Source organism: Amblyraja radiata, chromosome 1 (assembly GCF_010909765.2).
Source record: "Amblyraja radiata isolate CabotCenter1 chromosome 1, sAmbRad1.1.pri, whole genome shotgun sequence".
Taxonomy (NCBI): Eukaryota; Metazoa; Chordata; class Chondrichthyes; order Rajiformes; family Rajidae; genus Amblyraja; species Amblyraja radiata.
In genome coordinates, this window is record NC_045956.1 from 149440958 (window position 1) to 149458218 (window position 17261).

The 17261-nt window shown below is 42.7% G+C and overlaps 1 protein-coding gene across 1 annotated transcript in view; it reads right to left on the reverse strand.

Annotated features, from left to right (window-relative positions):
• rai14 (retinoic acid induced 14) overlaps positions 1–17261 on the reverse strand; it is a 173556-nt gene that overhangs the window by 42150 nt on the left and 114145 nt on the right. Inside the window, exons 6-7 of the mRNA XM_033038357.1 lie at positions 5502–5566; positions 57–114 (exon numbers count right to left, since the gene is read on the reverse strand). Of these exons, the coding sequence (XP_032894248.1) occupies positions 57–114; positions 5502–5566 (123 nt within the window). The remainder of the gene's footprint in view (positions 1–56; positions 115–5501; positions 5567–17261) is intronic.

Here is a 17261-nt window from a genome sequence, read left to right on the forward strand (position 1 = left end):
ATTACTACAATTGTGAAATGAACCCATTATTTAAAAGATGAGAGAAATGTCATTACCTGCATGATGCAATGCTGTCTTCCCATTATTATCAATGCATTCCACTGGACATTTGTGCTTTGATCAAGAAAGAGAAAGATGATATCATTTAATTGCCCGTTCTGCAGTTGTATCCAACACAAAAGTTCCACTTTATATTTGTTATTTCAATCTGAAATATCCTGAAAACTGTCCTCACAATGAATATTCTGATTGTTATGATACCAGAAGACACAAAGCTGGGTGGCAGTGTGATCTGTGAGGAGGATGCTATGAGAATGAAGGGTGACTTGGACAGGTTGGGTGAGTGGGCAGGTGCATGGCAGATGCAATTTAATGAGGATACATGTGAGGTTATCCACTTTGTTAGCAAATACAGGAAGGCAGATTATTATCTAAATGGTGTCAAGTTGGGAAAAGGGGAAATACAACGGGATCTGGGTGTCCTTGTTCATCAATCAATGAAAGTAAGCATGCAGGTACAGCAGGCAGTGAAGAAAGCGAATGGCACGTTGGCCTTCATAACAAGAGGAGTTACTTATAGGAGCAAAGAAGTCCTTCTGCAGTTATACAGGGCCCTACTGAGACCACACCTGGAGTATTGTGTACAGTTTTGGTCTCCAAATTTGAGGAAGACATTCTTGCTATTGAGAGAGTGCAGCGTAGGTTCACAAGGATAATTCCCGGGATGGCGGGATTGTCATATGCTGAGAGAATTGAGCGGCTGGGCTTGTATCCTCTGGAATTTAGAAGGATGAGAGTATACCTTATTGAAATATATAAGATTATTAAGGGTTTGGACACGCTAGAGGCAGGAAACATGTTCCTGATGTTGGGGGAGTCCAGAACCAGGGGCCACAGTTTAAGAATAAGTGGTAAGCCATTTGGAACGGAGATGAGGAAACACTTTTTCACACAGAGAGTTGTGAGTCTGTGGAATTCTCTGCCTCAAGGGGTGGTGGAGGCCGGTTCTCTGGATACTTTCACAAGAGAGCTAGATAGGGCTCTTAAAGATAACGGAGTCAGGGGATATGGGGAGAAGGCAGGAACGGGGTACTGATTGTGGATGATCAGCCATGATCACATTGAATGGCGGTGCTGACTCGAAGGGCCGAATGGCCTCCTCCTGCACCTATTGTCTATTGTGGGGTGGTGAGACTACAAACCGAGTCCTTTAGTACTAAAATCAAACTTTGCAATGGTGTTTTGCTCAAGCGCTTAACCTCTCAAGTTTATTTTACTTTGGGCAATAAACTCAAGTTTATCAACTTACCAATAGCTTTGAATGATGACATTATCCAGTTCAAAAGAAAGCAAACTAAAATGTGGACATTAATTTACCCAATTCTTATTGCATGCAATTGTGAAGCAACATATTTTCAGGTTTTATAATTTCCTTACCTTATCCTGGAGAAAAAAATCCAGTCAAAAGTTATGACAATATTAGTTTAATAACTTCAGATATAAATGGTCAAATGAAACGAACCACACGGAGAAGAAATGAATACCATTTAATGAAGGAAACTTAACCATGTTTCCTTCTGGATGAAGAATTTAAAAATTCCGATAAGCTTTATGTTGCCTTTACTATGCACATAAACATCTGAAGCCAAACCACATGCTCCTTCAACCTGATGTTGTTAAATCAGAAGAAACTGAACCTAGCAATCCTCCTGAAATTATTCACTGTACTTTCTGGGCAATTTGTGTAGAATGTTTAATATATATAATATCCACTTCTAATTTCAATAAGCATTTCTGGCAGTAACTTCTATGACATTTTTATTTTTACTCCAATAAAATAGTTAACCTTGTCTTTCTGCTTTCCTGGTTGAGAAAAACTCCTCTGTACAGAATTCACCACAAAAAATCTCATATGTTATAGAAAATGGGCCAGCTTTAGAGTGTTACCATCCATCATGAAAACAATATGAATTGAACTTATTAATGGGTATTTCCTACGCACACATAATGACAAAGGGTTTGGCTTAGGATGGTATCCCAGGTAATATTTCTGGGGAAACAAGTGTTTTATTCTATTTTTGTTAATAATGCATTCAACATTGTAGGTTAACAGTTGGATTTACTGGATAAATTCAATCCTTATGTTTAATTTGTGTACATTAATGGATGGCGAAAGAAAGATGCATCACAAATATAATAGAATAATAAAAAGAGTTTTGACTGCAATTACTGTTTTTCTCCTTGAAACATTGATGCTAAGTTCCATCGACATCTTTTTTGGTCCTCTTTTCCAAGACATGTCCAATGATAGGAATGACAGGACACACAAGGGCAAAAGCAAATACCAAGGGATTCATCCTGCACTAAAGGTAGTATACAATGTTCATTTTCTTGAATGCAATGTAACAGAATTTAAGAAGAGGTAAAACACTGTCACTTACAGTGCTTCCAAAAGGTGATGAAATTCTTGGTCTCAAATTTAAAAAAAAATAAAGGAAAGATAAAAAGGTAGCAACAAGGAACAAAGATGCTGTTGAATACACAAGGCACGAAGTGTTGGAGTGACTCAACGGGTCAGGCAACGTCTTTGGAGAACATGGATAGGTGACGTTTCAGGTGGAGACTCCTCCTCAGACTGATTGTGGAGGCGGGGACACCACCGAGAGCTACCTGATGGGGGAGGGGGGACGAGATCGAATGGGGGACCCGGCAGGAAGCCACCAAGAACAAAAGGGGGAGCTGGAGGGGATGGGAGGGGTGGGCGGGATAGGGGCACCGGTGGCCTTGTGCTGTGCCAGGCCTGGTGTGCTGCTGCTTGTAGACGATAAAACTGTTTGATTAACTTTTTTGTAATTTTATCGGCACCAGAAACGTGATGATTCTAGTGTGGTGGCTAGATGTCTGCTGTATGATTTTACCGGGGTGCATGCAAAACAAAGCATTTCACTGTACTAGGTACAAATGATTTCACTGTAGCTAGGTACAAGATTCATTGAATCATGGAAGATGAGGTGGTGATTTTTTTCCTCAGAGGATCGTGACCATTTGAACTCTTCCTCAAAGGGTAGCGGTAACAATGTTTTTACATGTTTTTTGAAACTAAAATAAATTATTGTTAAGCAATGGAGTGAAATTTACCACGGTTTGATGTGAATGTGAAATTGAGTTTTTAGCCATTATCTCATTAAATGGTGGGAACGCTTAAAGGGACTTCTGCTTCTGCTCCTTCTTCTGCTTCATCTTCGTAGGTTCAAATGGCAAAGCAAAAGGAGGGAGAGAAAAGACTATAGTTGAGAGTGATTCAAAAACCGGGTGGTAAACAAATGGTGGGGAAAATGGAATGAGAGTGAAATACAGGAAAATAAGCTCACTTGCAGAAAGGAAAAGGAATGGTGCTCAGAGTTTTACACTTTTGTGGAAGTTCTGTTTTCAGTTCAGGGCACCATGTTATAGGAAAGATGTTGTCACGCCGGAAAGGGTACAGTGAATATTTACTAGGATGTTGCCAGGGCTGGAGGGTCTGAGCTATAGGAAGAGGTTGAGTAGGCTGGGACTCTATTCCTTGGAGCGCAGGAGGATGAGGGGTGATCTTATAGAGGTGTAAAAAATCATGAAAGGAATAGATCGGGTAGATGGATAGAGTAGGTGAGTCGAGGACCAGAGGACATGGGTTTGAGGTGAAGGGGGAATCCGAGGGGCAACCTTTTCACACAAAGGGTGGTGGGTGTATGGAAGAAGCTTCCAGAGGAGGTATGTAAGAAGGAACTACAGATGCTGATTTAAACTGTAGACACAAAAAGCTGGAGTAACTCAGAGGGACAGGCAGCACCTCTGGAGAGAAGGAAAAAACATAGAAACATAGAAATTAGGTGCAGGAGTAGGCCATTCGGCCCTTCGAGCCTGCACCGAATGGGGTGACGCTTCGGGTCGAGACCCTTCTTCTCCTTCGTCTGAAGAAGGGTCTCGACCTGAAACGTCATCCATTCCAGAGGAGCTAGTTAAGGCAGAGACTATCCCAACACTTAGACAGGTACATGGATAGGACAGGTTTAGAGGGATATTAGCCAAACGCAGGCAGGCGGTAGTGTAGCTTGGACACGTTGGCTGGTGTGGGCAAGTTGGGCAGAGGGGCTTGTTTCCACACTGTATCACTCTATGAATCTATGATAGAAAGCTATGGACTCCAGTGGGAGGCGGCCGATTTGAACGCTGAGGTTGGCCTCCCGTTCCGACGACTTTCCAACATCCCGGCGAGCGGGCCTGAGCGGTGGGCTGCCCGTAGCAGCAACTGCGGAGGGCTCCGGAGGCCCCGATCACGGGTGAACATCAGAGGGAGATGACTGACTTTGGTGCCTTCCCTCACAGTGGGAAACTTTTGATTCTGCTGTGTGGGGATGTTTTATGTTGGACTCTATCGTGTGTTGTGTTCTTTGTTTTGTTGTATGGCTGTATGGTGATTTCATTTCACTGTGCCAACTGGCACATGTGACAAATAAATGTATCTTGATCTTGTATCTTGTATGTTGGGTTCAGCAACACACCTTTTATAGGGATTATTAAGTTAAATATAGAAGAGTAATTAAATATTTTGCAGCAAATAAAAATACTGTGTGTTTGATAGTAAAGGTGTTGTATGCTGCAATAGATGCCAATGTATCAATCAGACAGACAGAAAATTCAAAATGGAAATAAATATGAAGTGCTACAACATGGGAGGGAAATTAAGTTGAATGAATAGTTAACAAATGTTGGATGTGAAGAAGAGCAGTTACTTTGAGTTTTTGTACACCTGTCAAGTTCAGACATGGCCACAGATTGCCGAAGGTAGCAGGTTAACACTTCCCTTGAGATGCTTCTTATCATTAGCCATGGCACAAAAGATATATTAACAAAACAGGGAAATTATGCTGGAACTATATGAAACACTCATTGGGAGACAACTAGAATGCAATGTTTAGTCCGGTCACCAAACTATAGAATTAGTGGGGCTACAGTGAAGAATTATGTGGATGCTGCTATGACTTGATAACTTTATCTGTGGATATTTGTTTGGCAAGACTGTATTAAAAACAATGTCCTGGTAAAACTCAGTAGGTTAGGTAGCATCTGTTGAAAGAGAGTTGGAGTTAATGTTTCAGGTCATTTCAATCACTTTGAGCTAGAGCATGTTTTTCTTTAATTTAGTAGGGAAACTGAAGGAAGAATTAATTAGGTATATAAAATTAAAGGACTGGATTGGGCTAGTGAGGAAGGCAGAGAACTTCCTTAGCCAACAAGTTAGTAACCAGATACAAATGTAAAGTATTGGTAGATGGTTTAGATAATATTGTTGTGAAATTTGGGCTGCTTTATGAATACATTGCAAAAAGACCTGTTAACAATTTGTGTTCCAATACATCCCCATTGACCCATGTGTTTGGTAGTCTGCTATCTAGAATGCAGGAAATTAGAACAATATGTTCAATAATAAATCATTGAGCATAAATATGAGCATCCAGTACCTGAAGCATCTTTCTCACACATTCTTGATGACTGTATTTTGAAGCAAGATGTAATGCATTGCAGCCTGCAATTCAAATAAGAGGAAAAGAGTTAACATTCTTGAACTTATGCCTAAATTTGAAGCTGCACAATAGAAAAGTGGCAATTAAATGTTACTTCCTGAGTCTTATATGCACAATTTGAAATTAGATTTATAGTCTAAAAGGTTATTTTATAAGGGATAGGAAGCAATACATTAACTAAAAAAAATTATAATGCTAAGAAACCCAAGCTAAAAGATAAAAAAATGTTTTCTCTGATTTACCATCCAATAGCAAAATGATCAATAACAGAAGAAAACGATTCTGCCAAGATAACAAACAAATTAAATGGGAATTATTCAAAAGAGGGTTAGATATAGATCTTAGGGCTAATGAAATATGGGGAAAAAGCAGGAACAGGTTACTGATTTTGGATGATCAGCCATGATCATGTGGAATGGCGGTGCTGGCTCAATGGGCCGAATGGCCTACTCCTGCACCTATTTTCTATGTTTCTATTACTATTGTGATTAAATAATGTTGCTGGTATAGCAATCTAGAGAAAATGGGAACCGCTGAAAATGCATGCGGAAAGACAAAATTAGATATACAGTATAAACAAGCTTATCAAAACTTCATCAAAATATTCAGCTTGTTGATGAAAGTAGAGATAAAATCATGTTTGTGTTACAAATATTCTCTTTTGGACAGCCAGCAAAATCAGGAAACACTCAAGCTCCTGAGTGACCATTTAAATCTCTTAGCATCAGAATAAACAAGATGGAAAACTTTTTCCCAGGAGTTTTGAACAGTAATCCACTGATCAATTTCCCCAACCTAACCAGAATAACAATTTGTTTCCCCTCAGACATAACATTATGCAGAGTTTTTGAAATGATATTAAACCAGCCAGTGTTGGAATACCAAGATGTCAGATTTGACCCACATTGACTGCAAATTTCTCCAGGTGAATAAATTCATGATATCGATCACCTTGCTGTGGGCAAGCACTAAGTGAAACACTGATGGATTTTCTGAGGAAAAGCAAGTTATTTGATGGGGTGATTGTGGAGGTCAGACAAACAAGTTCTTCATCACTCTATTGGTCATGATGATACGTTACACCAAAAGAAAAATGACACAATCATCCTGTAAGTATGGACTATACCATAACTGAATTACAGTTTCGTTTAAGATGAAATGCAAAAGTTTCAGAATATGGTTTTACATTTAAAGAGGAGACATTTTGAAGAGTTAAGAAATTAATTAAATTGAAATCTAAAAAAGGCTCACTGGTAGAATCAAACAATATTGATCAATAAAGAGCAATAAAATGTTAATTTTACACAAACCAGAAGTGGCGGCGCTGGTGAACGGCTGCGGCTCGCCTGCAGTCCATTTGTTTTTGCTTTTTTGTGTTGTTTTTTTTGTTTTGTCTGGCTGTGTTTTTGTTTTTTTGGGTTGTGTTTGTGTGTGGGGGGTTGAAACGGGGCTTGCTGACTCTCCCTTCGGGGGAATGCAACTTTTTTGTTGTGTCCCCCTTCTCTGCCTCCGTCTGCGCTGAGGCCTAATGGCGGAGCTGGCGACCTCGAGGCTCCGGAGGCAGAACCTGTCAGGACTCACCCTGGGCTCGCTCCCGTGAGGGCGGTCCGGCTCGGGGCTGGAACGGTGCTCCCGTGAGGGGCTGTGACGCTCCCGTGAGGGCGGCCTGGCGCAGGGCTGAGACGCTCCCGTCGGGGCGGCCCAGCCCGAGGGAAACGGCGCTCCCGTGGGGGCGGCCCAGCTCGAGGGTGGAACGGCGCTCCCGTGGGGGCGGCCCAGCCCGAGGGTGGAACGGTGCTCACGTGAGGGCGACCCGGCTCGGGGCTGGAACGGTGCTCCGGTGGCTGAGACGGCGTTCTGGTGGCAGTGACCTGAGTCCGGGGTTCGGCCGCGGGCCAGTGGACGACGTCGTCAACAGCTGTGTCCGCTGGACTGGAGGGCGGCAGCTTCGACCACCCCGGGCCGCGGTGTTTGAACCGGCCCGATCGCGGAGCTCGGTGAGCCGCGGGACTGATTTTACCATCGCCCGGTGGGGTATCGCCTCAGCGCAGAGGGAGAAGAGAAGGGAAGAGACTGCAGCCCTAAGATTTTTGCCTCCACCACAGTGAGGAGGTGCTTGGTGGACTCACTGTGGTGGATGTTAATTTGTGTTTACTGTCTGTTCTGTTGTCTATTATTGTATGTATGGCTGCAGGCACGAAATTTCGTTCAGACTGAAAGGTCTGAATGACAATAAAGGAAATTCAATTCAAATTCAATTCAAGAAAGAAAAAGAAACAAAAGCTCTATTATGAAAACCGCGCAAAAAGGGATATAGCAACTTCGTATTTTTCCTCCCCCCTTGCCAGATCCTGACACCATTTATTTTTTAAAGTACTATTGTACCTTATACTTGTAGTAAGTCGATAAATGCAGACCACGTCTTTTGGAAGTGGTCTGATTTGCCTGCAAGGAGGAGTCTCATATCTTCCAGGTGTAATGTTTCAAACATATTTGAAATCAACATATTTATTGTTGGTATAGGAGCGTTTTTCCAGAATTTAAGTATAAGCTTTTTTCCCGTTATTAACCCATAATTAAATAGATTCTTTTGAAACACATTTAGTTCAGGGCTACCTTCCATTGTTCCAAAGATAATCCATTCTGCTTTTGGTATCAGTTTTATTTTAAATAATTTTGTGAAGATTTCAAAAATTTCAGTCCAGAATTTTTGAATTTTTATACAAAAAACAAATGAGTGCGCTATAGTAGCTTCTTGAGATCGGCATTTATCACAAATAGGTGAGACGTTAGGAAATAGTTTACTTATTTTGGTTTTTGAATAGTATAATCTATGTAAGATTTTAAATTGAATTAGAGTGTGTCTTATGTTAATCGAGCATTTATGCACATATAGTAAATGTTTATCCCACCTATGTTTTAATAAGATAGCCTCTCATCCTTCAAAATTCCAGTATACAAGCCAAGCTGCTCCAATCTATCAACATATGACAGTCCCGCAATCCTGGGAATTAACCATGTGAACCTATATTGCACTCCCTCAATAGCAAGAATTTCCTTCCTCAAGTTTGGAGACCAAAACTGCACACAATACTCCAGGTGTGGTCTCAATATAGCCCTGTATAACTGCAGGAGGACCTCTTTGCTCCTATACTCAACTCCTCGTGTCATGAAGGAGTGTTATGAACGACAAAGAAAGCTCCTCGAGTTATGAAGGACAAAGAAAGCTATACGAATGAAATCATAAGATATACAAAAGGGAAGGTTGGGGACAGGTGGGATGGCAATGATGATGATTCCTTATTTATTTATATTGAAGAGGAAGACAAGAATCCAGTGGATTAAGGAGCATTACAGGCACAAAACACAAAAACAAATTCTACGTATTTGACACTTAAATTTTTTGTTGTGGCTTCAGATTTCAGTTTGTGAGGTCAGAGTGTGTATACACAAGTCTACCCCTGCATGCTGCCTGCAAAATGGCACCTCTCTTCTGTGGCATCTTTAAATTCACACAAAGTAGTAAAAGAAAAAAATAGAAAATTGCAAATGTTAATGGAGTAAACAGAGAGCTGGAACAAAGGTCATTTTTGTTATAAGATAGTACAGCACAGGAACAGGCTCTTTGGCCCACATAATCTATGCCAAACATCTTAATCTAATCCCTTCTGCCTGCATGAGATCCATATCCCTCCATTCCCTGCATATCCGTGCCTATCTAAAAGCCTCATAGATGCCAGTATTGTTCGTAAATTAATAACTTATAAGAGCAGAATTTGGCCATTCGTCCCATTGTGTTTACTCCGCCTTTCATTCCTGGCTGATGTATCTGTCGCTCTCAACCCCATTCTCCTGCCTATTTTCCATAACTCTTGACACCCTTACTAATCAAGTATCTGTCAATCTCCACCTTAAAAATACCTAATGGCTTGGTTTTTACAGCAGTCTTGTGGCAATGAATTCTACAGATTCACCACCCTTTGACTAAATAAATTCCTCCCCATCTCCTTTAGAAAGGTACATATTTTTATTCTGAACCTATGTCCTCTGGACCTAGACTCTCCAACCTATCTTTGTATCATCGGCAAAGTTGGCGATTAACCTTCAATTCCTTCATCCAAATCATTGATATACAATGTAAAGAGTAGCGGCTCCAGCATCATCCCCTGCGGAACTCCACTGGTCACTGGCAGCCGACCATGAAAAGCCTCCTTTCTCACCACTCTTTGCCTTCTTCTAACCATTCTATCATCTTCCCTCTAAAACAAGAAGCTCTCATCTTCTTTAGTATCCTCACATGCGGCACCTTATCAAATGCCTTCATAAAATTCAGGTAAACAACATCCACTGACTATCCTTTGTCTATCTTGCAATTTACTTCATCAGAGAATTCCAACAGGCTCATCAGGCAAGATCTCCCCTTCTCAAAACCATGCAGCCTTTGGCATATTTGATCATGTATTCCTAAGTAAACATAAAAACGTAGAAAAATAGGTGCAGGAGTAGGCGATTCGGCCTTTCGAACCAGCATCACCATACAATATGATCATGGCTGATAATCTAAAATCAGTACCCTTTCCTGCTTTTACTCATATCCCTTGATTCCTTTAGCTCTAGGAGCTAAATCAAATCTATCTCTCTTGAAAACATCTAGTGAGTTGGCCTCCATTGCCTTCTGTGGCAGAGAATTCCAGATTCACAAATCTCTGGGTGAAAAAGTTTTTCTTCATCTCAGTCCTAAATGGCCTACCCCGTATTCTTAAACTGTCACCACTGGTTCTGGACTCCCCCAACATAGGGACCATTTTTTCCTGCATCTAGCCTGTCCAGTCCTTTAAGAATTTTATATGTTTCTATAATATCTCCTCATCCTTCTAAATTCCAGTGAATACAAGCCCAGTCGACCCATTCTTTCATCATATGTCAGTCCTGCCATCCCAGGAATTAACCTGGTGAACCTACGATGCACTCCCTTAATAGCAATAATGTTTTTCGTCAAATTAGGAGACCAAAGTTGCACACAATACTCCAGGTGCGGTCTCACGAGGGCCCTGTACAACTGCAGTAGGACCTTCTTGCTCCTAAACTCAAATCAATAGACAATAGGTGCAGGAGTAGGCCATTTAGCCCTTCTCACCGCCATTCAATGTGATCATCCACAATCAGTACCCCGTTCCTGCCTTCTCCCCATATCCCCTGACTCCGCTATTTTTAAGAGCCCTATCTAGCTCTCTCTTGAAGGCATCCAGAGAACCAGCCTCCACCGCCCTCTGAGGCAGATAATTCCACAGACTCCTCGCCATTTCCAAATCCCCTCGCAATGAAGGCCAACATGCCATTACTTTCTTCACTGCTTGCTGTACCTGCATGCTTATTTTCAGTGACTGATGTACAAGCACACCCAGGTCTCGTTCCACCTCCCCTTTTCCTAATATGACACCATTCAGATAATAATCTGCCTTCCCGTTCTTGCCACCAAAGTGGATAACCTCACATTTATCCACATTATACTGCATCTGCCCTGCATCTGCTCACTCACCCAACCTATCCAAGTTACCCTACAGCTTCATAGCATCCACCTCGCACCTCACAGTGCCACCCAGCTTTGTGCCATCCGCAAACTTGGACATATCACATTTAATTCCCTTGTCTAAATCGTTAATATATATTGTAAATAACTGGGGTCCCAGCACCGAGCCTTGCTGCACCCCACTAGTCACTGGGTGCCATTCTGAAAATGATCCATTAATTCCTACTCTTTGCCAACCAGTTCTCTATCCATGTCAATACCCTACCCCCAATACCATGTGCTCTAATTTTGTCAAAGGATTTTTGAAAGCCCAGATACACCACATCTACTGGCTGTCCCTTATCCATTCTACTTGTTACACCTTCAAAAAATTCCAGAAGATGAGTCAAGCATGATTTCTTCTTCATAATTCCTTGCTGACTTTCACCGATCCTGTCACTGCTTTCCAAATGCACTGCTATAACATCTTTAATAATCGACTCCCCACTACCGATGTAAGGCTAACTGGTCTATAGTTCCCCATTTTCTCTCTCCCACCTTTCGAGAGAACATTGGAAAATGATCACCAATGCATCCCTTGTGTCTGCACCCTATTGTAGTTTACACCCCAGCGGTATGAACATTGACTTCTCAAATTTCAGGTAGTCCTTGCTTTCTCCCTCCTTCCCCTCCCCTTCCCAGCTCTCCCACAGCCTACTATTTCTGCTTCTTCCTTTCTTCTTCCCGCCCCCCCCCCCTCCCACCCCCACATCAGTCTGAAGAAAGGTCCGACTCAAAACGTCATCTATTCCTTTGCTCCATAGATGCTGCCTCACCCGCTGAGTTTCTCCAGCATTTTTGTCTACCTTCGATTTTTCCAGTATCTGCAGTTCTTTCTTAACCAATCCGTCCATGATTTCTAGGGCCACCTCCTTGAATACTCTGGGATGCAGACCATCAGGCCCTGGGGATTTACCTCCCTTCAGTCCCAACAGCTTACCTAACACTATTTCCTGACTAATGTGTTTTCCCTTCAGTTCCTCCCTCCCACTAGATCCTCGGTTCCCTCTGGGAGATTGGTTCTTTCTTCACTAAGGAAGACACAAAGTACTTGTTTAACTTCTGTCATTTCCTTATTTCCCATTGTAAATTCACCTGTCTCTGACTGTAAGGGATCTACATTTGTCTTCACTAATCTTTTCCTTTTTAAAGAAGCTTTTACAGTATGTTTTTATATCACCCGCAAGCTTTCTTTCATGCTCTTTTTCCCCCTTAATTAACCCCTTTGTCAGGATGCCAATGGCGACCTAAAGTCATGCCGGTCAACCTAAATGCCATGCCATTTTGCCCGGCTTGGAAAGCACCCGGGATTGCTATTGTTTAAATCTGAGCAGGTCCCCCTCTCTATCTCTCTCTCTGTCACTATCCGTCTCCGGATCCGTGTCCGGGCCGCCAGGTCTCCGTTCTCCGCCGCTCCTCATCCGCTGGCACGGCCGGCGGCCTTGCTCATGCGCACTTCTACGGCCTGCACATTCTCACCTTGCACATGCACACAACCACGGCCAGCACATCATCGGCCGCCCTGCACATGCGCACTGCCACGGCAACTGGTCAGCGCCGTGCACTTTCTCCCTCCCTTTGCATTGGGGGAGATCTGGCCGCCATTGCTGTCTGGTTGCCGTCTCGCCGCGACCGCTGAAAACCAACGCAGAATCACTCCCTGGAGTAACTCTTGCTTCTTGGTTTCCTGGTCCTCCAAAAATATTCCAAATGGAATTTAAACAGGAGTGGACCACCACCACCAAACTCCAAACTCTGAACAATAACAGCCTATTGCACTTTATCTGTTTATTTATTGTGTACATATATGGTCTATGGTATATAAACACACTGACCTTTTAACTCCTGTTCTGTATTATGTTTACATATTCTGCAGCAAGCAAGAATTTCATTATCCTATCTGGGACACATGACAATAAAACTCTCTTGACTCTTTGGACAAAAAAGGGTTCTTGGGGAAAAAAGAGCTACCTTAAATTTAGTTGCATCTGGTTGGGTAAATATGGTAGGGTGAAGACTATTCCATGCTTTAATTGTGCGGGGGAACTCCATGGAGCAGCCAGCATCTCTGGATAGAAGAAATTGGGTGACGTTTCGAGTAGAGACCCTTCTTTAGATTTTCTCTGGTGTTTGTTTTTAGTTTAATTTAAAAATACAGCGTGGAAACAGGCCCTTCGGCCCAGCGAGTCCACGCTGACCACCGATCACCCGTACAACTAGTTCTATTCCACACATTAGCGACGTAAGTCAAGAGTCAAGAGTGTTTTATTCTCTCACATCCCAGTTAGAACAATGAAATCCTTACTTGCAGCAACACGACAGAATATGTAAACATAGTACTCTGTAAACAATGTTATAAACGAGAAAACAAAACGGTATATGTGTGTGTGTGTGTGTATAACACACACACACACACACACACACACACACACACACACACACACACACACACACACACACACACACACACACACACACACACACACACACACACACACACACTACTGGGATTAATAAAGTTCTATCGTATAGTATTGTGTGTTTAGGAAGGAACTTCAGATGCTGGTTTAAACTGAAGATAAACACAAAAAGCTCGAGTAACTCAACAGGTCAGACAGAATCTCTGGACAAAAGGAAAATATTACATTTTGGGTTGGGTCTGAAAAAGGTTCCTGCACACGTTTGGAATGTGGAAGGAAACAAGAGCACCCGGAGAAAACCCATGCGATCAAAGGGAAAAGGAGCAGACTCCATACAGACAGCACCCATATTCAGGATCAATTCCGGGTGTCTGGCAATTTTAGGCAGCAACTTTATGGCCAATGTACTTGAATTGAATTAAAACATAGAGTAGCTGTAAAGAGGGACGTAGCGTCACTTAGAGATTTAAGACTGAAAATGGATAGTTTCCTTTTTTTTAGTAACCAAAGTTATCAACGTATAATTTTTTGTGTTGGAAAATAAAATATAGTGGCACAGCTGGTGGACTTGCTGCCTCACACGCCAGGGATCTGAGTTCGATCCTGTCCTCGGCACTGTCTGTATTGAATTTGCATTCTCCCTGCAAGCATGTGCGTTTCCTCCCACATCCCAAAGACGCAGTGGCTTTGTAGGTTAACTTGTCTCTGTAAAATTGCCCCTAATGTGTAGGGAGTGGGTGAGGAAAGTGGGATAACAGAACTTGTGTGAATGGGCAGACAAAAATGCTGGAGAAACTCAGCAGTTGAGGCAGCATCTATGGAGCGAAGGAAATAGGTGACGTTTCGGGTCGAGACCCTTCTTCAGACTGATGTGAAGATGGGAGGGGGGGGGGGGGGGAGAAAGGAAGAGGTGGAGGCAGTGGGCTGAGGGAGAGCTGTGATGCGGAGGAGAAAGTAGGGACTACCTGAAATTGGAGAAGCCAATGTTCATACCGCTGGGGTGTAAACAACCCAAGCGAAATATGAGATGCTGTTCCTCCAATTTGCGGTGGGCCTCACTCTGGCCATGGAGGAGGCCCAGGACAGAAAGGACGGATTCGGAATGGGAGGGGGAGTTGAAGTGCTGAGCCACCGGGAGATCAGGTTGGTTATTGCAAACCGAGCGGAGGTGTTGGGCGAAGCGATCGCCAAGCCTGCACTTGGTCTCACCGAGGTTGATCATACGCTGAATAATCCAACCAGATTTTTGTTTGGAAGTGGAAAGAAATAATAGAAATTGCATTCATTGCAACGTATAAAAAGAGATGAGATACTGTATTGTAATTTTGCTGCATGTCATTGTGGTATATATCATGTCTTGATTGGTGAATATGTTTAGTTTGTAACTTTATTTGGAGAAATAATATGTGAATGCTTCATTGAGCATAATTCCAACTGGTAACTACGCACTTCACCCGAGCACATTATCGCACGTGTCATGCAAGCCGTCTTAAATGACCACCTAAACGGTCACTTGGCAACCTAAAAAGCTGCCGAGGTTGCCCGGCTCGCATCAGAGAAAAAAAGTTAAGTGAGAGCCCTGTTTGTCCTCCTCGGTTGAGTTCTAAATTTCTCCCAGTCCTCCGGTTTGTTGCTTCCTCTGGCCAATTTATATGCGTTTTCCTTAGATTTATCACTATCCATAATTTCTCTCGTTAGCCACTGTTGAGCCACCTTTCCCATTTAATATTTTCGCCAGACATGGATGAACAATTTTGGGAGTTCATCCATGCGGTCCTTAAATCTTTGCCATTGCATCTCCACCACCAACCCTTCACGTAATCTTTTAACTGAGTTGATCTTTACTTTTCAACATTTCCGTACCTACTTGTAATTCTTGGCACCATTACATTTTGCTATCGATAATCAGAACCTGAATACAATCATTTATCAATTCTACATGTAAACTAACAAAACAATAGACAATAGGTGCATGAGTAGGCCTTTCGGCCCTTCGAGCCAGCACCGCCATTCAATGTGATCATGGCTGATCATCCCTAATCAGTATCCCGTCCCTGCCTTCTCCCCATATCCCCTGACTCCGCTATCTTTAAGAGCCCTATCTAGCACTCTCTTGAAAGTATCCAGAGAACCGGCCTCCACCGCCCTCTGAGGCAGAGAATTCTACAGACTCACAACTCTCTGTGAGAAAAAGTGTTTCCTCGTCTCCGTTCTAAACGGCTTGCACCTTATTCTTAAACTGTGGCCCCTGGTTCTGGACTCCCCCAACATCGGGAACATGTTTCCTGCCTCTAGTGTGTCCAAACCCTTAACAATCTTATATGTTTCAATAAGATAGCCTCTCATCCTTCTAATCTCCAGAGTGTACAAGCCCAGCCGCTCCATTCTCTCAGCATATGACAGTCCCGCCATCCCGGGAATTAACCTTGAAAACCTACGTTGCACTCCCTCAATAGCAAGAATCATATCCTCCTTTTGAAGAATCAATAAGCCAAAGCAGTGGTCGCTACAGTTTTGTGCCATGCTGCAGGGAGAACAAAAAATCCACTGTTTTCACTGACCACCAGTGAGTTTGTGTAAGGATTCATTAAAAAGACGGTGGAAGCACATTTGCCCATTGAAGAAGAATACATAGCAAAGCTATCGGGAAGGAATTACAGAACAAGATTTACCAGACTGCTTCTGCAGAGAACTGATATAGTGAAAAGCTTGGATAGAGTAGATGTGGAGAGGATGTTTCCACTAGTGGGAGAGTCTGGGACTAGAGGTCAGCCTCAGAATTAAAGGACATTCTTTCAGGAAGGTGAAATAGGTGCAGGAGGAGGCCATTCGTCCCTTCGAGCCAGCACCGCCATTCATTGTGATCATGGCTGACCGTCCCCTATAAATAACCCGTGCCTGCCTTCCCCCAATATCCCTTGATTCCACCAGCCCCCAGAGCTCTATCTAACTTTCTCTTAAATCCATCCAATGATTTGGCCTCCACTGCCCTCTGTGGCAAGGAATTCCACAATTTCACAACTCTCTGGATGAAAAAGTTTTTTCTCACCTCAGTCTTAAATGGCCTCCCCTTTATTCCAAGACTGTGGCCCCTGGTTCTGGACTCGCCCAACATTGGGAACATTTTTCCTGCATCAGCTGGTATAATCCTTTTATAATTTTATATGTTTCTATAAGATCCCCCTCATCCTTCTAAACTCCAGTGAATGCAAGCCTAGTCTTTTCAATCTTTCCTCATATGACAGTCCCGATGAGAAGGAATTTCTTCAAGGGTGGTGCATCTTTGGAATTCCTTGCCACAGAAGGCTGTGGAGGCCAAGTCAATGGATATTTTTATAACCGAGATAGATAGCTTCTTGATTAGTATGGGTGTCAGGAGTTATGGGGAGAAGGCAGGAGAGTGGGGTTAGAAGGGAGAAATAGATCAGCCATGATTGAATGGCAGAGTAGACTTGATGGGCCAAATGGCCTAATACTGCTCCTATCAATTATGACATGGCCCAGTGGGCAGAATGGTCCCATTCTTCGCTGTAATGATTGTATGTTTTCATTTACCGTATATCCCGGCAATGAAGACGCACCTGCATCGAAGACGCACCCCCATTTTGAGTTGCTAAATTTTGAAAAAAGACTGGCTGGTCATAGAATTTCTCACACTCAAAAAAATAAAAAATAAAAAAAGTAAAGAAAGTAACAATTCAATTTGCC